The 21308-nt window shown below is 34.7% G+C and overlaps 1 protein-coding gene across 2 annotated transcripts in view; it reads right to left on the bottom strand.

Annotated features, from left to right (window-relative positions):
• Positions 1-11187, bottom strand: part of rnf19a (ring finger protein 19A, RBR E3 ubiquitin protein ligase) — a 43204-nt gene extending 32017 nt beyond the window's left edge. For both annotated transcript variants that reach the window (XM_051136293.1, XM_051136294.1), the window contains exon 1: positions 11016-11187. In XM_051136293.1, the coding sequence (XP_050992250.1) occupies positions 11016-11046 (31 nt within the window). In that variant the 5' untranslated portion in view covers positions 11047-11187. The remainder of the gene's footprint in view (positions 1-11015) is intronic.
• Between the last annotated feature and the right edge of the window lie 10121 nt (positions 11188-21308).

Genomic DNA, 21308 nt, shown 5'->3' with positions numbered 1-21308 from the left:
ATAAAGAGCGGCTCATTGGGACATAAGCGAGACATCGGGAAATTTATACGGCTACTACAGTAACGTCTGACTTCAAGGAACCATGTGAACCAGCTAAGTTCCTGAGAAGTTTCCCTCTACCCAAAGTGACTAAGAACGAGCAGTCACAGCAACAGGCGGGGCGGAGAAGCCAGCACAGTATAAAGGATTCCACCCTTCTTTTTTCCCCCATTTTTCTCCCTTCCGCCCCCTTTTCCAGTCAGCTGAGGGCCAGGAGGAAATGATGTCAGCAGCTAGGCATTTTGTGAGACTAAGTTCATCTGCTCTGTGTTTGTGTTCACCATCACACCAAATAGGCTTTTCCTCATCAACACAATTGCTGATTATGCCAGAATGAGAAGGCTTGCCACTGTCCCAGCTGCTTCAGCACACACACACACACACACACACACACACACACACCTTTCAGAAGCTGGCAAGGATCCCGTGTGCAGCTCAGGAGAAGGCTGCGTGTGTACAGAATGCAGTGGGATTTCTGTAATGAGCTTATTAAAGCAATTTCCGGGAGCATTCTTCACCGAGGACAGACTTCCTCCCCGCGACAACGTACATTCGCTCCAGTCTTAATAGCCCGCCCTGCTACTTCCTGATTGCTCTCCACGCTTCACCTTGTATGGCGCTGATCACACTGATATTTATACTGGACACAAAGCTTTGATCAGATATTAAGCCTGACACACCAAATCCAAAATCCCCGAGCTGCTTTCCAAACTGCTGTCAGCTGAGCAGCTAAAATAAAAGGCTTATTCAGGCTGGCTATAATCCGTCTCCATTCCAATCTAACCGGGAAAGAGCACAGCAGACTGAACAAGGACAGGTGGAACTACAACCTGTAGTGTTCAATGGCCCTTATGCAATATTAACCAAGCAAAATGACCTCTGGCTAGCGGGCAGCACTTGTGCCGAGAGACATAATAAAACAGAAATAGCTCAGTATCCTGTGCGTTTACATACGGAACAGAACAAACAGTATTGTTAAACATCAATACTTCATCTGGCAGCTTAAGGGAGTAAATAAGTAGTGATGCAAATAACAACAGCGTTCTTCAGTAATCAAGCACAACTCTTTTTCCCCAAACAGCTTTTCCAGTAACAAGCCACTTTTTTCAACAAATACCAGAGCATTGTGATAAATGTCACAAGCTATGTCGTCACATTTTATTGTGCAAGTTGCTCTACACTGAGACAAACTGAAGCAAAAACCAAATACATCCCACACCTTGTTCAAATCCGTATTTAAAGGGACACTTCATTTATTTGGATGGTTTGTTTGTCCAGAAAAAGAAATGTGACCCTGGACCACAAAACCAGACACAAGTAGCACAGGTACATTTGTAGCAATAGCCAACAATACATTGTATGGGTCAAATGATAGATTTTTCTTTTATGCCAAAAACCATTAGGATATTAGGTAAAAAAAAACATGTTCTATAAAGATATTTTGTAAATTCCTACCGTAAATATATCTAAACTTAATTAGTAATATGCATTGCTAAGAACTTCTTTTGGACAACTTTTAAAGCAATTTTCTCAATATTTTGATTTTTTTGCACCCTCAGATTCCAGATATTCAAATAGTTCTCTCTCAGCCAAATATTGTCCAATCCTAAAAAAAGGACAAATACATCAATGAAAAGCTTATTTATTCAGTTTTCAGATTATTAAAATTGACACTTGTGACTGGTTTTGTGGTCCTGGATCACAAATTAGGACATAAATATATCCATTTGTGTTTAAAGAAATCATTAGCTGAAAAGCCATCCAAGGTGTAGATGAGTTTCGTTTCTTCATCAGAACAGATTTGGAGCATTTGGATTTAGCATTACATCACTTACTCAGCAATGGATCCTCTGCGGTGAATGGGTGCCGTCAGAATGAGAGTCCAAACAGCTGATAACCATCACACTAATCTACAAGCCATGTAAATAATGCACAATATGTATGTAAAAATATTTATGTAAAAATCCATCATTAAGGCATTTTAACTTTAAACTGTTGTTTCCAGTTGTTGCTTTGAGTCCTCCATCCACATGTTTTCAATTGTAAAAGTCATCTCATCTGACTCAGGAGAAAAATATGCACAGATCAAACACTTTCACACAAGTGAAAACAGTCCAAAGTAGTTCTAAACAAATATGTGGGTGGATTTTGAAGTGAGAGGACAAAAAAAAAAGATGGACTTTTTCACTGGAGGAAGCATTATTTTAGATTCTGGAAGTGATGGTTAATAGTTAAAATGTCTTAATGATGGATTTGTTTCTTACAAATAAGCTGCTTTTCACTTCACAAGATGTTAATTGATGGAGTGGCGTGGTTTGGATGACTTGCGAATTATTGTGACATTTTCATCAGTTGTTTGGACTCTCATTCTGACGGCACCCATTCACTGCAGAGGACCCATTGGTGAGCAAGTGATGTAATGGTACATTTCTCCAAATCAGTTCCGTTGAAAAAAGTCAATCCGGCTAAAAAAAAAAAAAAAAAAAAAAAAAAAAAAAAAGGTAGAGTATGGCGAAAAACTCCATCTTATTTTCTCCTACAACTGCAGAATCGTCCGACATGTTGTACCTTTTTGTTTGTAAGTGCAAGTAATCAAACGCTGTTTTCTTAGTCATTGCACGTTCACTTTGTAAACACTGGGTCTGTGGTTCCGCCTACATTCGGCGTGACCTTTCGACATGATTCAATAGTACGTAACGCCGTGAACGCGCGTGCCAAAACCTGTGCCACACGAGCTTTTGTGCTTAAAAAGTATACATATTTTTTAGAGATGCACGATATTGGATTTTTGCCGATATCCGATATGCCGATATTTTGTCATCTCATTTTGGCCGATACCGATACCGATACCGATATATATCATTTTATTTGGAAAGTTAGTTTTTAACGATAACTTATTCGTTAGGATTAAATAAATAGTAATGAGTGGTTTACATTCAATCCCTTCTTTTTCATCAGTAGACTAGCATTATTTATGATCTGAATTTTGTAAATTAAGTTCACTTTTGCTATGTTATAAGCCGAACTTCGGATGCTTTCACTTTCGAATTCGCAATCTGAATACAACATTTCAAAACGAAAACAGAAAAGTAGAACTAAACTGGGTGACTGTGAGGGTGCTTTGCGGGACATGAACAGGACATAATTCATTGCTACAATTTCTTAATTCGTTCCTATGATTTATTAATTTATTAATTTGTAAAATGAGGGAACGAATTAATATGTAGTATTAATGAATTGTTAATTTATTCCCACGAAATATTTTATTTCCCACCCGCAATTTATCACAGTAAGAGATACGAAAAAATGGATTAAAAGTGAATGACAAGAAAATAAACCTAAGAAATTAAAGGGTGAGACGGTGAGGATTTGGGAAAATAAAAATATTAAGTTATGTGGCAATTCGTGACCAACTGGCAAAACAGTACACTTTTTTTGCACAAGAATACCAACATGTTTACCTTCTCTGGTTTAACAAGCGGTCTTTTACCCTACTCGAAAACCAAATCCTCCGTCCGCCATCGTTTCCAGAATAGTCGCGTCCTTTTTGCCGTCACCACCTGGCTCGTGCTGACACTACAAATACAAACCAGGCTCTACACCCGAAGCGCTCACAACGAAAACTACTCTTTGCGTGATCAGTGAAATCCTGAATATGCCACGGCTTTGTAACTCTGTAACCCGCGCTGTATGGAGCAGTGCGACCACGTCAAATTTTAACTTGCACATTTAAAAAAAAAAAAAAAAAAAAAAGTGACAGTTTTGATCATTCTAGAGCCCTGCAATACAAAGGCATTCAACATGGAAAGAAAGTAATAGAAATGTAGTCACTAAGCCATGTTTAATTATAATTTCTAATTATTTTATACGGTGCACTGCGCTCTGACAGGGCTGCGGGACACGAACATAATTATTTCCTACAACTTGTTAATTCGTTCCTACGTTTTATTAATTTATTAATTTGTAAAATAGGGAATGAATTAAAAAGTCGTATTAACGAATTCTTAATTTATTGCCACGAAATCTTTTATTTCCCACACGCAGTTTACCCGCATAAATGATCCGACAACATGGATTAAAAGTAAATGACAAGAAAACAAACCTGCGAAATTAAAGGGTGAGACGGTGATGATTTGTGAAAAGAAACTATAAATATTATTAAGTTTGTGGCAATTCGTGACCAACCGGGAAAACAGGACACACAGCCGCTTATGGCTTTAAATGTATTGGCTCGAACGGCATGAATCCAAAAGTATGGTCGCTACTAACATTTGCCTGCTAACCAATTATTTAACTTATAAAGAATGCTTTGTACCTCACTTGTGTCATATTCACGAAAAATGTTTCATATGAGCAACAGTGTGTTTTGCCGTTGCGCCGCCGAAGAAAGAGAATTCACTGACCGCGCGCCGTAATTACTTTTTATTTTAAATGCAGATCATGTCATGTGCAAACACAGCCATTGGGTTTCAAAATACAACAAAGAGCACCATAAAACCATTTAAAATGTGCATTTAGCGATCTAGTGACTGGATATGAAACAGGCAACAGTAAATTATCCCAAATGGAACAACGGCACGCTTTCTCCTATAGCCGCTGCTGCCACTGCACGTGCTATTGCTATGCATCATTCTGTATGTGTATTCTCAGTTTAAATGCAGCGATACAAAACAGTGAATCTACTCCTCATTCAGTCAAAACTTTGCTTCAAGAATGAGCCACACTGCTGACGTGATCTAATCCCTAGCACACCCTTAGCACATGTGAGTTAACATATTCATCTTATCGGCAAAACATATCGGCATAATTTTTCATATCGGGCCGATGTTTACATTTGAAGTCATTGAAGCGGCATTTAAACTACTTTTTTAAAGTTCAAAATCGGGGACACAATTGAAGTCCATTATATGAAGAAAAATCCTAAAATGCTTTCCTCAAAAACCAATTTCTTTATGACTGAAGACAGAAAGACATGAACATCTTGGATGACAAGTGGGTGAGTAAATTATTTGTGAATTGTTGTTCTGGAAGTGGACTTCTTTAAGGCTGTTGCTCAAATTGGGTAACTTATTGTGCCAAGTAAATCAGAAAACTGCTCGACTGCAGTTAAACCTATCACACAAACTGAAAACACCATTGAGAAGCGACAGATTTCATGTAGCTTCTTCCCAAACACAGTCGTCTCGATATTATGATACACAGCAGGATTAACAAACTCTAGCTGGTGAATGATAGTGTTAACACTGCTGCGGGTTGAGTGGCTAATCTAAAAGAGCTTCACTCTCAGATGCTGAATGAAGGACGGAGATTAAGACGTCACCATCTGATCCAGACGCTGCCAGTTCAGCTGGCCTTCCCAGGTCATTCAGCAGTAAGATTTAGCTCCAATTGAGGAGCGCTAAACACAGGCTTTCTATATATACGGCTGCTGTACACAAAGTCTGCTGGGGAAAGTGAAGCTGAAAATATCAACTGTGTGTGTGAGTATGAATGCAGAAGTTTAAAATTAAACTTCACTGGCACTGACAAACAAATTGAGACAAAGGCAGTCAAGCCTCCGCATCGAAACACCTGCATTCATGTGGCTTTAAAAACAGCACGTCATTTGCCGTCATGCCCCCCTCATCTCCGGATACAGTGTCTCTTACGAAACCAAAAGCGTTCGGATCAGATTTATCTGCAGCTTTTAGGAAATTACAGATTTCATGTAAAATTACGCAAGTGGTTCATGTGGGAAAAAATCAGTATACATAAATCAATAATATCAGTTCTGTTTCATCAAGTGATTCATGTTCGTTCTCCTTTTCAACGGGCAGATTCTGTTTACAGTACACGAACTAGAGCCCTGCCAAATAAAAATATATAGAAATGGCACTACATAGACACTATGTACACACTTCCTTTAACAAACACGTGTCTCCCTGGATTTCCTGAACACTGTTTCACAAGTCACAGTCACCACAGAAGTAAAGGAAACACTCCCTTACAGCAATGCAGCCAGAGCACAGAAAAGCATTTGCACAAGCAAACTTAAATGACATGATCGCGATCTCAACCCACGCATAGTAGGGCCATTCTACAGAACTGGTTCAAAGAGTTGGAAACATCTTGGGGGGAAAAAAAAAAATTCCACAATTTTTTTTATGTATGCAAATTGCATTATTTTAAAGACACTCATTTCTAGTAATTGTGCAGTTAATTCTAATATATATATATATTTTTTTTTTAAATATCTGTCCTCTCCCCAAATGTGTCACTACCGAAACACAGTAATATATTTCTAATTTAATTAGAAGGGTTATATTGACCTATTAAGGTTTTGCTTACATCTTCCTTGTAAATATATTTTTTGCTATTTTATTAAAAAGTTTTCAGAGGGAAATCAATTCCAATTTTTACTATTTCAATTGTGATTTATAAAATCGGTTGTATTTTGAAACTAAAAAGTTGTCACTACCAAAACTTAACCAAATGTTTGTTTTGGTAGTCACAATTGTAGATACTTTTGAACCTATCTTAAAGACGCTAATCAGCACATGGTTGGCTAGCACAGTTCTGAACAGTTGAACACATATAAAAACTAAATGTTATGGAGTAACTCCCAAAAAAAGTGTTTTTAATTATAAAAAAATAGTGTTTGGTAATGACATTCTTCAAAGTTAAACAGTTTTTTTTTATACTTTTGAACACATTTACCTCAAAATGATGGGGTTTATCTACTCACACCTTGACCTTCTAGCTATGATAGAGGGGGAAACAGGAATATTTTCTGATCATAAATGTAGGGGCATAGTTAAAATCAGTTTCAGCCAATGGACTAAAACATACACTGTTTCGGTAGTTCGGTAGTGACAAGCATATATTTATGTCCGTACATCACTGACAAGCTACGCCAAAAATAAGATTCGGCATAGCTTGTCAGTGCTTTACGGCTCTGTGTATTACTTGCCGCTCCAGCTGAACGCACATGATGGAGCTTTACTACTAATCAAAGTACCGGCTTCATTGACTAAATGCGCCTCACGACATCGTGCGATTAATTGTTGCAGCCCTAATATATATATATACACACACACACACACACACACACACACACACACACACACACACACATTTTAAAAAACAACAATGGGATAAAACGCAAAAATTCTTTTTATATTTTCATAAGTTGAAATTTAGGGGTTAGGGTTCAGGACAGCCATCTCCCAATTTCAAGTAAAATTATAGTTTTATATACATTAAGCCTACTGATATTTTAAATATAATTGTGGATTTCAATAGATAATAAAAGGGTCTTAGTAAACAACTAAGATTTGAATACTGTGTTTTTTGGTTGTGTGACAATGGTTTGGACCAATTCTGTAGAATGGTCCAGTAAAGAAATCTGATTGTCAACTTCTCCATTCTGACTGTCTGTGAATGTTCTATCTTTCATCAGCTGGAAAATTCTAAAACGGATTCCAATGACACTTCCTCTATATACCATTTGGACTTTCCTCTCTTACAAATTAGATTAATAACAACTTTATAGTTATAATTATCATCCTCAGTGTGAACAGCCCTTTAATCACTACTATTTTGAATGCTGCTATACTGGATACTGCACTAAGAGAAATTAACAAGTAACTAGTCATTTAATAAGTGGCTGCAGCACGGATCACTGCCAATGAGGTCTTTGAAACCATTGCATTGTGGGGACTTATGATGAATGCATGCATAAACACTGTAGCCGCTTTAATGAGGCCCTGACCTCTGCACACAAAGAATTCATCAACTACATTACCAGCCATGCTTAACCACCGATACTGGCGGCAGGCAAAAACATTTGTCTCTACAGGAAAGACTTCGAATTTAATGTCACAGAAACTTTTTCCTAGAAGAATTAATGTACTGTGTTAACACTCACTGGCCACAGAAGCACTACAACAACAACATCTCTTGCCATTCTGAGGCATGTCTGGCTCTTGAAACACACAAACTCTTATTAGTGCAGTTTGGTGTGTTTAGAAAGCCACCTGATTGCACGGCACTTCCAGCTCTAGCATAAAGCAGCCATTGTTCTGCAGCTACGCAGAGAGAAACAAGCCCAAGACTTTGATTAAGGTCAAGAACAAGTCCATGGGGAATTTGTAAACATGGTACTCCCAAAGAACTTCATCACAACCTTCTCAAGCAAATCTTCTGCTTCATTTGTGGTCATCCAGGTTGCCAAATCTGTTATTATAACCTGTGGCAGAATGAGATTATCCAGATACTCAGATTGAGGAAATCTGAATCCTGATCCCACATAAAAGACTGCTTTGCATTAAATGACAGATAGGAATCATAATAAAAGAGTAGCAGACTTTTTGAGTTTATTGACCTAATTTGACATAATATTTCTAATAAATATTACTTATATATAAACAAATAAACAAACTAAATATATATGTGACCCTGGACCACAAAAACAGTTTTAAAGTCACACAGATAGATTGGTAGCAATAGCCAACAATACATTTTATGGGTTAAAATTATCTATTTTTCTTTTATGCCAAAAATCATTAGGATATTAAGTAAAGATGTTCCATGTACCATGAAGACGTTCTGTAAATTTCCTACTGTGAATATATCAAAACTTAATTTTTGATTAGTAATATGCATTGCTAAGAACTTCATTTGGACAACTTTAAAAGCAGTTTTCTCAGTATTTTGAATTTTTTTTTTTTTTTTTTCAGATTTTCAGAAAGTTTTCAGAAATGTTTATTGACCTACTTTGGCCTAATATTTCTGCTAAATATTTATATATAAGCAAATAAGTGTGTGTACACACACACACAATGCGGTATTTAATCAGAAATGTTTAACTTTATAAATAATACTTAAATATAAGTACTTGCACACAAGTAATATTTCATAATGTTTATTTACTTAATTTGGTACAATTTCTTATAAATATTCTTTATATATATAAACATAAATTATGTGAGTCTGTGTGTACATATAAAATACATACATGAAAGTGATGTTTTATAAGAAATGTTGAAATAAACAATTATTTATAGAAGGAACATTTTTTAATAAACTGTTTATTGACTTAATTTGTCATTTCTGATAAAAAAAAATTACATATACATATATATATATATATATATATATATATATATATATAAAAATAAAATAAATAATATACACATTACTAATAAATATTACTAAAAAATAAACAAACAAAAACAGTTATATACATATGTATTTTATCAGAAATGTTTATTGACTTAATTTGGCATACTATTTCTGATATTATTATGTAGTTATAAATAAAAGTGTGTGAGTGTGCGTGTGTATACAAATACAAGAAAGTTATACTTTATCATAAATGTACAACTTAAAACTTTCATAGAATCAATTATTAATTAACTGATTAATATTTTATCAGAAATGTTTGTTGGCTTAATTTGGCAAGATTTTTCTGATAAATAATTTTTTTACATATAATTAAATGTGTGTGGGTAAATTTATCGGAACCAAAGCACAGCAAAAAGTACAGTAAAATGATGAAATATTTTTACTATTTAAAATAACTGTTTTCTATTTAAATGTTTTAAAATGTAATTTATTCTGTTCATTACTCCAGTCACATGATCCTTCAGAAATCATTCTAACATGCTGATTTGCTGCTTAAAAAACATATTTTATTTTTATTATCATTAATATTTTAAACAGTTTAATTAAAAGCAATATTTATTTTGTGCCAAGATGTTTTTTTCCAGCCATTTTCAAAAAACACCGTGTCATCCACTATGACAAAAAAAAAAAAAAAATATCTGTGGTCATCTGCTGGTTCTGTGTGCGCCTCCCTTGGTTTTTGGATCAAAACCAGACCACATTGGTAGACACTGAAGATAAGCTGCTTCCATGCAGGGTTTACATCAAACGCTGATCCTCTATTTCACCACCAGCAGAATGATGAAAATAGACCCAACTCATGGAAATCTTCACTGCTGTGGGGTTTCGACACCCCACAACACCCGATTCTTTATCTCACATCTCTAATGTTGACTCAGACGAATACGTCAAAGTGGATGCTGAATAAACATTTACAGCACACACCGGTCAACACCTCTCAACCAACACTTTCCACAGTTCTAAGATTAACCAATGCTAGTTTTAGCTAAAACAGCTGTGGGAGGTTTCCAGCTATGATCCTGGAAACGAGTTAACTCATTCTCACTATTACTACAGAAAACTCTCTGGGGTAAGTTAGGGACAATCCTCAGACTAAGCTACCCTTTGAACTCAGTCTGGATGACTGAAGACTGGCATTTAGTAACATCTGAATTCGCATTTTTAGAAAAACACACTCGATTTCTACAGAAGTGTACTTGTTCAACCATTACAGGAAATAATCCATCGCACAATATGTAACAGCAACATGTTTACCAGTCTCAACACCGTTGCACAAGGACTACAAACGGATTGATAATGTAGTCTATGACTATCTAGTCATATTAAACATGCGATCTGTTGCTAAATCAACCACTAAGCCATTAACAAAGGGTCTAAATACGTCTTATCCGCGTACAACGCGAACCAAAGGTTTAGTGACATTAAACGGCAGTGATACAGGTAGGTAAATGTTTCATTTGAACAGACTTCCTGGTTACGGAGGTGTGAATATAACCTGAACCAACAGAAACAAATGGACAATGCGATAGCTGGCTACATGCCTACGGTAGGTCCATCTAATGTCGGACCCACCACAGGCCCTTTAAAGCGATTTTACAGCCCTACACGCCAGCTAGCGGGCGTACAGCACCAGATAGGCGGTTATTTGTTGTAAGTGGACAAATGTGAGATTCGTTTTGGTCAAAAGAAAGCGTAAATGTTCGCGTTCACGTCCGCCAATTCGAGTGAATGTGAATGTGAAAGCGAACACACGACCGTTAGCCAAACCGTCAAACTAGCCTTTTAAATGGCGAAATACAACGGCGACTCACCTTTCAAGTCATCCACGTAAAAGCATTTCATTCCAGGTGACAAATAAAGGCGAAAAACTCCGAGTGTGGGAAAAGAAGAAAGCTACTTGAGGGAGTTGTTTTGTCGGGTTGAAGTCGGGCCGTCCTGTGTCCCGTCCTCCGCTCGCTCTGACTCACTGGCATCCGTCTGGCTCTCTTCTCAAATATCAGTTCAAACTCAAATCTCGCGAGAGTTGGCGGGCATTCTTCAAAGCTAAATTATTTTCGTACGGACGTAAATCACATTTCTTTGCAATGTTTACCTAGACTCGAGAAATTTGTTTGTGCACTGCTTTTAAGTCAACGTATTTCTTTGCAAGTTTTTTTTTTTTTTAAACACAGGCACTCATCGGCCAAAACATCGCATTTTATAAAATTCATTTTAAGTTTCGTTTTAAATATGACAGCTAAAAGAAATAAATCACTGATGTCCCTTTTAAAAAACATTTGATTTATTAATATTTTAATAATAGTTTATATTGTTGTTGTTGTATGAAGAATTCTGCTGTATCGTTCCCATTTTTCTAAATTAATTAAAAAATAAAAAATAAATTAAAAAAGGTGTTCTCGTGCTTATTTCAGAAAAGACCAATTAAATAAAACTAGCGTTTTGTGACCTTTCTTTCTTTTTTTTTTTTAAGTTTTTGGACTTTTTTAAAATAAGTATTTTACGTTCTTTAAAATTCTTTGGTATTTTGTAATAATTCTCAATCATAGAATCAAATAATAATATTTGATGCTATTGAGAAGTATTACGATATATTAAATCAGCACATACCATATTTAATAATTAATAATAAAAACAAATGCAAATATATATTTAGATGTATGCATACAAAATTAACAAATTATAAAACTGTTAAATATATATTATATATATATATAACAAATTATACACACACACACACGCATACATTATTATTATTATCATTAATATTTTTATATACACTATATATCAGTTGCTCACTTATTTATATATTTACATTCATTCGTACTTTTTTATTCTTGTTTTAATGCAAGCAGCAAGTGAAATTCTTAATTGTGATTTTATTAATAAACATATGAATAATATTGTATTATATGATTAATAATATGATGCTACTGAGGAGGTTTATCATAATTAATAACAAAAACAAATGTTTATATATTTAGATGTAAGTATTTAAAATTAACAAATATATATATATATATATATATATATATATATATATATATATATATATATATGTATTTGTTATATGTATAACAAATACATACATATATATACAATATATATATAAATAACAAATCATATATATTACATTATTATTATTAATATTATATACACTATATATCAATTGCTTACTTTATTTATTTATATTTACATTCATTTTTATTATTTATTTGTTTTTAATATTATTTTGTTTCTATTAATACAAGCACCAATAATTATAACAGAAAGTGTAAATATATTTAGATATATATTTAGATGCATACATAAAAAATAGCATTTTAAATATATGTAAGCATTATTATTAATATTATTATAAACACTATATTTACTATATTTATATCTATTTATCTATATATATAAACTATATATCTATATTTATATTGATTTTTATTATTTATTTTGTTTTTAATATTATTTTATTCTTGCTTTAATGCAAACACCAAGTAAAATTTGTAATTGTGATTTTATTAATAAAATTAATATTTGATGCTATTGAGAAGGATTAACATCCTAAATCAACACGTCATATTAAATAATTAATAATAAAAACACATTTTAATATATTTAGATTTATATATACAGAGTGAACAAAAATATATTATTAATATATTTAATATTATATATATATGTATATATATATATATATATATATTTTTTACACACACACACACACACAAAGTGAATAAATAAATTATATTTTAAAGATATATTTTTATACAGATATATTTTTATTCTTGTTTAATGCAAGCACCTAGGAAAATTCTTAATTGTGATTTAGGAAAATAAAGCTTTTCAAGTGTAAAGTCTTGAAAAAAAGTGTTTATTAAAGTACCATGGTATTACCATCAGTGTACCACACACAGTCATTTTTGGTAAGGTTAAGTTATTTATATGATGAAATAAATGGTTTCGTGTGTCCAATAATATTACATGCCGGGAAACCCTGGTAATTTGGATCATTGTGGTCAAAACTCACACAGTTAAACGGCAAAAGCTCTTAAAAACTTGTTTCCATATGGAGAAATTCAGCTGCTGCTTTACGGTGTCCAAACCAGAGCTCTAATTATAGAGAGTTTCAACACGAAACCTTCCTCATACAAAGTCAATAAGAGCCAAGATAAATATTCCCTTTTGTGGGATACTGCTAAATGATGACAGGGCACACGGTCCAGTGTTTTCTGAATAAAATAAGCTCTTATGACAGATATAAACTGCCATTTGTATGAGTTGCAGCACTGTTCTCCATACACGTGACAAAAGGAATTTTCCAGAGCAGGAAACCAGGAGAAGAGCAGCGTCCTCCAACTGTGCGTTACATCACATAAGGAGTGATGTTCAAGGAGAGTCTCATGGCACACACCCAGTTACTCATGTAAACAACAGCACCTCACAAAACAATCACAGGCCATTTACATCTGAATGACGGATGCGTCAGAGCTCATGTGCATATGTATGTGCTTTGTGGCATTGTCCTTTTTTATTCTAATGTGCCAGAGTGGGGAAACCGCCTTTACCTTTACACAATATACATCCCTTATAGCTGCTAAAGCAACAGAAACAACCAAAAATAGGCCAAAATATCAAGGTTTAAACATTCAATTGAGGACAATCTCACAGAATTCTGAGCGGCTCATTTTTTGCAGAAAAGCGCTTACAAAAAACAAATTACTGGGTTGTCTTTTTTCACGTTTTCTGTGTAGGTAGATGCACTGAGGACCCAATTATAGCACTTAAACATGGAAAAAGTCCGTTTTCATGATATGTCCCTTTTAATACATTGATAATTAACATATAAGGAAATGCATTTTCATTGCGTAAGGGAACAGAACAGCTTTAAATTGGTGGATGGCAGAAGGGACACATTCTTCAACACAATCAGTATTGTCAGACGAATCCATCTGGGATGCAACTGGATGTAAAAAAAGAAACCCTGGATCAATAATAACTGATTTACATGGATCAATCCCAACTCATTTTGTTCAGTCTGAGAGTGGAAGCTGAGACATGAGATTGTGCTATTTCTAAAAGGTTTGTTTGTCTGTTTTGTTGTCGGTAGACAAAGGTACTGGATAAATTGAACTAATGACCTCATGATCTGACAGACAGAGGTAACGTGAATGTATAAGTACTCTGGTACACATGTTATTTCACCTTAGGGACTGCAGTATAAGGAACCCTACAGCATGTCAACTATTTAATTCTGCTCAAACTTGTAAAAGTGAAGCATTTCAACGTGATATTATGTAACTCAACGGGCAAGCGAAGACTTATCATTGACTGCAGTCTGTACAAGACAATGATCTTAAAAAAACAGCATATGCTGGTTAGGTATGTTTTGAAGCATGGCTGCTGGTTTGAGCTGGTCCTGAGCAAGAGCTAGTTGCTTAGGACCATCTTAGGATCAGCTAAGAACCATCTTAAACCAGCTCATGACCACATAAAGGACCATCTTAAACCAGCTCAAACCAGGATTAGAAATAAATCAAATAGTAAAATTACGCATTTGTACGCAATAATAGCCTCAAGTCGCAGACAATGATAATAACAAAACAATAAAATCTTTTTGAGGGTGTTTCACCAAAATAAATACGTTTATATTTAGTATAAATAAAAAAAGATGACTGAGACCATAAAGATATTGTTTTTAGATGTTTTATTCTCAGCACATATATCCCTACATGTCAAGGGCAATGCACATATACATGTGTAAAAGAATACAATAAATTAATAAAAGTAAATACATAAATAAATAAAACATAAAATGAATAATAATAATACAAAAGAAAGGCTTTTATATAAACAACTTGTACTTATTAAACAGCTGTATAGTCTTTTTTGCTTTTAAATTTTTACTTTTTTCTATTGTCTCCAAATATATTTTAATATCAACTTTAAATTGTTCAAAATTTGGTAATTTATCATTCCATTTGGCTTTAAGAATATAGTAACGGGCAACTATAATAATCAAATCAAGGATAAATATAAAACTCTTATCACCTGCAAGTGAAAAACATTTTAGCATAATATCAACTTCTACAAGATCCACAGAAATCATAGCTTCTTGTTGTATATAATTATCAAAACTGAAGACTTGTCAGATAAGAGGTGAGGTGAGTTAATCATAGACTGAAGACCCAATGAATGAATCTTTTCTGTTTCTTAGCATTATAGTTTTGTCTTGTTTGTAGTGTGACCAACGTTTGTGTAAGCAGTAGATGTGTTAGGGAAGTAACGTAACATTTTAATTATATTTTGCTAAAATGAACAAAATGACTTGAAAAAAGATTCGTTCATTTTGCTGAACAAAACTCAAAGGTCAGAGTCGGTAAAATGATCAGAACTTCCCATCACTATGTTAAACAAGGATTAGATGCGCAGTAAAGTGTAAAAACAATCATCAGGATGTTAGTGCCCTCTGCAGGCATTTGTTATAATTTAATGCAGTGTTTCCCAACCCTGTTCCTGGAGGCATCACACCAGCACTACACATTTTCCAGCTTTTCCGAATCAAACACACCTGAATCAAATCATCAGCTTGTTAGTATACACTCCAGGACTAGAAATATATTGGTCAGATAAGGGAGACATTCAAAATGTGCACTAGTTGACCATATGCACTGAGTGTTCTTTAGAACTTCCTCATAATGATAAGCCAGCTCGTAAATGTTCGTAAAACTCATTTTATATATGCTATATATAGGTAGAGACTCTTGAGACTCCTCTCCTGCCCTGTTCTTATCAGAAACTAAGAAAAATAATAATTGCAACATTGTAAATAATGATAGCGGCATGAACACTCAGATTCATATCATTTAACAACATATAATTTAAATTCTGAGCCTGGTAATCCCAGGACAGTTCATAGACACGTACTTGTACATTTAAATGCTGACAGCTAAACATTATCATAACTGTTTAGGCTAATGTTACCAAGCTAGAGATGCTTCTCTTCAACATATTAATAGTATTCTTGATAATCAATAACTTTCCTTCATCGTCATGAACACATTTTTAAAATCTTGTAATATTTTAAAACCTTTATTATTTTTCAACTCTACAGCTGTGCAGTAAAATTCACATCAAAGATTCACTTTTTATTCATAAAGACGAGATGAAAAAATGCTTTTTCAAGGAAAACAATGACTTTTTAAGATGAAAATGACATTAAATTACCATTATAACCAGAAGATGGCAGTAGAGGATCACTCATTGGCTGCAGCTACCATTTCAACTCCCATAGTTTTTCATGTCTTGCTTTTTGATTTATTATAAAATTACTAGTATAACAAATTTTAGTACTATTACCGCACTGAAGTAAATAGTATAGCAAGTGCAGAAAGTCATTATGTCAGTATAATGCCTAAATAAATAACTAAGCTCAGACACAAACAGCCTATAAGGGTGAATTATTTAAATACTGGTATATAGTTCACTACAAATTAAATGAGTTAAATATTAATGGTATAAGAAATTAATAATGCATTCAATATGAATCAATATGAATTTTAAATATTTTAGATAAGTTTAAGTTTTATCTTGAACTGTAAAAGCTATTAAATAGCCTATATTCAACCAACACATACTTGTACCCGCTGTAGTTTTGTTACTCTAAATTTAGTCTGAATCATTTAATGCACAGCTCTGAGTATACCTATTTTGTTGTCCACATATTCAAGAAATTACAGTGGCTGTAACTTTGCTATCATAAAGAAATGGCCAAATATTAAAAATTAAACAGACATTTAAATTAAATGTTGTTTAGTCAATTAAAGAAAGATTGGGTTGCATTGTAAAGTGTAAAAACAATCGTCAGGCCTTTGGCACCCTCTGCAGGCATTTGTTATAATGCATACTGTACTTTAGTTATATTGTTTATAATACAGTTTTGTTTAATAACACCATATAATTACTTGCTTTTGATACTTTATTTGAACTAATTATTATTGCCTCATTGCTGTTAAATATGTATTTTAAGTCATTTTATTGTTTCTAAGTCATTCTATTGTTTGCTTAGGTCTGTTTATATTACCACAAAAAATAATTATAGTTATCTGATTACTCGATTAATCGTCAGAATAATTGACCGATTACTCAATTACCAAAATAATTGTTAGTGACAGCCCTACTAGAAGGCTTAAATGAATAATACTTTACAATAAGGTCCTAAGGTCCAAACGGCACTCAAAAGTTGAATGTACGTTCAGCTCTATACAGGCGTACGCTCTGTTTGAGGATATGCGTGATATGGCTGAGAGTATCTGTAACAGCAGGGTCATAATGGGCATGTTCATTCATGTGTACCTGCTGAACCGCATGACCATCTCTCAGTATCACCCTGTGCATAGCAACTGCTGTCCATGGAGATGACTGAGAGTGAAGCGTGCCGTGTCTCTTCACTCGTACACGCTCTCCCTCCCATTACAAGAACACAAGCTGTTTTTCACCTCCTCGTACACCTGAGACAGAGGCTTCCCAGAATGAACTCAACTTAAAACAACTTCTGGCAACTTCAGCAAAGGACAGTCTCTTCATTTCAAGAAGTACGCTTACATATACAGTACTTAATATGCTTTCAGACACTTAACTGCATGTCAACTAAATGAACATGCATTGTAGTGTCATTTTATATTAAATTCAATTAATTAAATTTGTGTGTTTTATGACCCACTTAAAAAAAACTTAAAGATATAGTTCACCCAAAAATTAAAACTAACGCATGATTTACTCACCCTCAAGCCTTTCTAGGTGTATATGATTTTCTTCTTTCAGACGAATACAGTCGGAGTTACATTAAAAAATGTCCTGGCTCTTCCAAGCTTTATAATGGCAGTGAATGGGTGTTGAGACTTTGAAGTTTAATAAAGTGCATCCATCCATCATAAAAAGTACTCCACACTGCTCTGTGGGGTTAATAAAGGCTTTCTGAAGTGAATCAATGCATTTGTGTCATGCATTTGTTTTACGCCATCCGCTGGAACACCATTCTCTCGAAAAACGTGCGTACGACAGGCGGAAGTATTAAATATGGATATATTTCTCTTCACTTCAGAAGGCTTTTATTAACCCTCTGGAGCTGTGTGGAGCACTTTTATGATGGATGGATGCACTTCATTGGACTTCAAAATCTCAACACCCATTCACTGCCATTATAAGGCTTGGCAGAGCCAGGACATTTTTAAATATAATACTGATTGTATTCATCTTAAAGTAGAAAGTCATATACACCTAGGATGGCTTGAGGAGGAGTAAATCATAGGGTAATTTACATTTTTGGATGAACTATCCTTTTAAAGGTGCAATAGGTCTTTAGCAGGGGTGCCCAACCCTGTTCCTGGAGAGCTGCCTTTCTGCAGATTTTAGTTCCAACCCTGATCAAACACACCTGTGTGTAATTATCAAGTGCTCCTTCAGGTCACAATTAGTTGGTTCAGGTGTGTTTGATCAGGGTTGGAGCTAAACTCTGCAGGAAGGTAGATCTCCAGGAACAGGGTTGAGCACCCCCTGGTCTTTAAAAACATTTTTTCTTATGCTGGTTGAAAGTATCTTCACATCCCGATAGCAATCGTTAATTTAAGTGGTCTATATGTATTTATATGTATTTATATATTTTGTGAAAGGCGTAGGACCAAGAAATGTTCGTCCAATCAAAATGTTCGGTCCGAATATTACAATAGGATGTCGTACCTGCCAATTACGAATATTACGATAGGACGTCGTACTACTGGGCGTGTCTGGGTTCAGCACTGTACTACTGTAGACAAAATGTAAAAACAGGCTGTAGGCATTAATTTGCTAGATGCTTCTATGGGTGTACAGTACATTCAGTGCACACATTATATCAGTGTTTCCCAGGGAACAAACCCATGACCTTTGTGCCACGCCATACACCAGCAGCCGAGATACTAGAACATTTAGAAGCCCGAGGCGTTTCACGGAACAGCTGTTGAGACAACATGTTATGCTCACCTGGCTGGGAGGGAATATCAGTGAGTAATTGTAATGGCTGGTCCTGGGAGAGTCGTTAAGGGCGCAAGCACTCGAGCGTGAGCAGGCAGTTGTGGCCAGGTAGATACAGACATGTGCCGGTGGGTGCAGATTTAAGGAGACAAACCAGTGACTGAATGCATGATTTTAGTTCTGTTGCAATGGGAAAGATACGTTGGGAATAACAGTGGGCCAATAAATAAACAACTAATAACTAAGCGAACACTAGAACACCATAACAACCCTCAGAATCATATTTACAGTGTAAATTTAGAAATTAATTATATTATACTGTAGTATTTATTAACAGAGTTGAGGAAAGGTAGGGTACAACAATGAAAAGATGAAAAGATGTGCAGAAAAAATGTTAGTTAGTTAGTAATATAATCTGTTGGATTACACATATTAGCCAGGGTTGCCAGGTCTCCAAAAAACCCTGCCTAACTGTTATTCAAAACTATCCCAATCACATTTCTATGAGTGGTTTTCCCCTCCATCGCAATTGCAAAATTACTTACACCTGTAGACTAAAAAACAACCCAAACCAACCGCGTAAAAGTAGCCCAAATGAGCAGGAAAATCGCAGACATGGCAACACTGATATTAGCTAATGTGCTCTGACTACTTTTGATTACTTTTAGATTACTTTTGATTACTTTTGACCTAACTAGTAAGAAAATATATTCCATTCTTAGTTATCAACATCATGAAGTTTATTAAACATGACATTATGCCACGAAAAGCTAATGGTCAAATCATAAAATGTCAAATTAATCTAATTTAACCATTTAACAATAAACCAATATGACCATTAACTGATGACAGAGAACTGTGAACATTTGAATGTTTTGTTTAATTATCAAAATATTGCTCAAAATCTTAAAATCCTCAAGTATATATTTTATGTCAGGGGCTTTTATGAAAGGGTTCAGTTGACAAAAATGTTTGGGAATCCATTCTGTTTGCTTTGTACATGTGCATTATACTATAAATGACGTAAATGTGCATTTTAATGTGTTTGTAAGACAAAAGACTTCCAGTGACATAGTAATATGTTGTTAAATGACTCACTGATAATTCAGCGATGATTCAGATAATCATTCAGATGTGTCAGGGGTTTACTAGATATGCAATGTTGAGAAAAGCATACCTCCAAAAGCTTTTTTTTTAGATTTGATTCATTGCAGTCATGTAGAGTTTATACTCCACAGTAACATTTTGCCATATATCGCCTTAAAAGTGCAATGATTTGTGTAAATCCAGTAGTCAAAAAATGTGTGGCCTCTCTATTTTCTGTCATTATAGTCACCTGACTAGTGGCTGCTGTGTGCAATTCCATAAAACTGGAAGACTTCCTGAATGTACACTCATGGGCAAAAATATCAGCACCCTTGCAATTCTGTCAAAAAATGCAACTCTTCTCTCAAAAAAATTGTTGCAGTTGCAAATGTTTTAGTACTCACATGTTTTTTTTTTTTTTGCGTTGGAACAACAATTCCACACAGAACTGGACAAAATTATTGGTACCCTTAATTTAATATTTGGTAGCACCCCTTTGGAAAAAATAACTGAAATCAATCGCTTCCTGTAACCATGAATGAGTTTCTTACACCTCTTTACTAGAATTCTAGACCACTCTTCTTTTGCAAACTGCTCCAGGTCATTCAGATTTGAAGGATGTCTTCTCCCAACTGCTGTTTTGAGATCCATCCATAGGTGTTCTATGCAATTCAGATCTGGACTCATTGCTGGCCATTTTAGAACTCTCCAGTGCTTTGTTTGTAACCATTTCTGAGTGCTTTTTGAAGTGTGTTTCGGGGTAACTGTCCTGCTGGAAGACCCATGACCTCTGGTGGAGACGCAGCTTTCTGACACTGGCCACTACGTTGCAACCCAAAATTCTACGGTAATCATCAGATTTCATGATACCGTTCACACAGTCAAGGCATCCAGTGCCAGAAGCAGCAAAACAACCCCAAAACATCTTTGAACCTCCACCATGTTTGACTGTAGGGACTGTGTTCTTTTCTTTGAGACCTCATTTCTTTTCTTGTTAAGAGTGCCATGATGTCCTTTAC

The sequence above is a fragment of the Labeo rohita genome, chromosome 19 (genome assembly GCF_022985175.1).
Source record: "Labeo rohita strain BAU-BD-2019 chromosome 19, IGBB_LRoh.1.0, whole genome shotgun sequence".
NCBI classification, from domain to species: Eukaryota; Metazoa; Chordata; class Actinopteri; order Cypriniformes; family Cyprinidae; genus Labeo; species Labeo rohita.
This window is presented reverse-complemented; position numbering and strand designations above follow the sequence as displayed.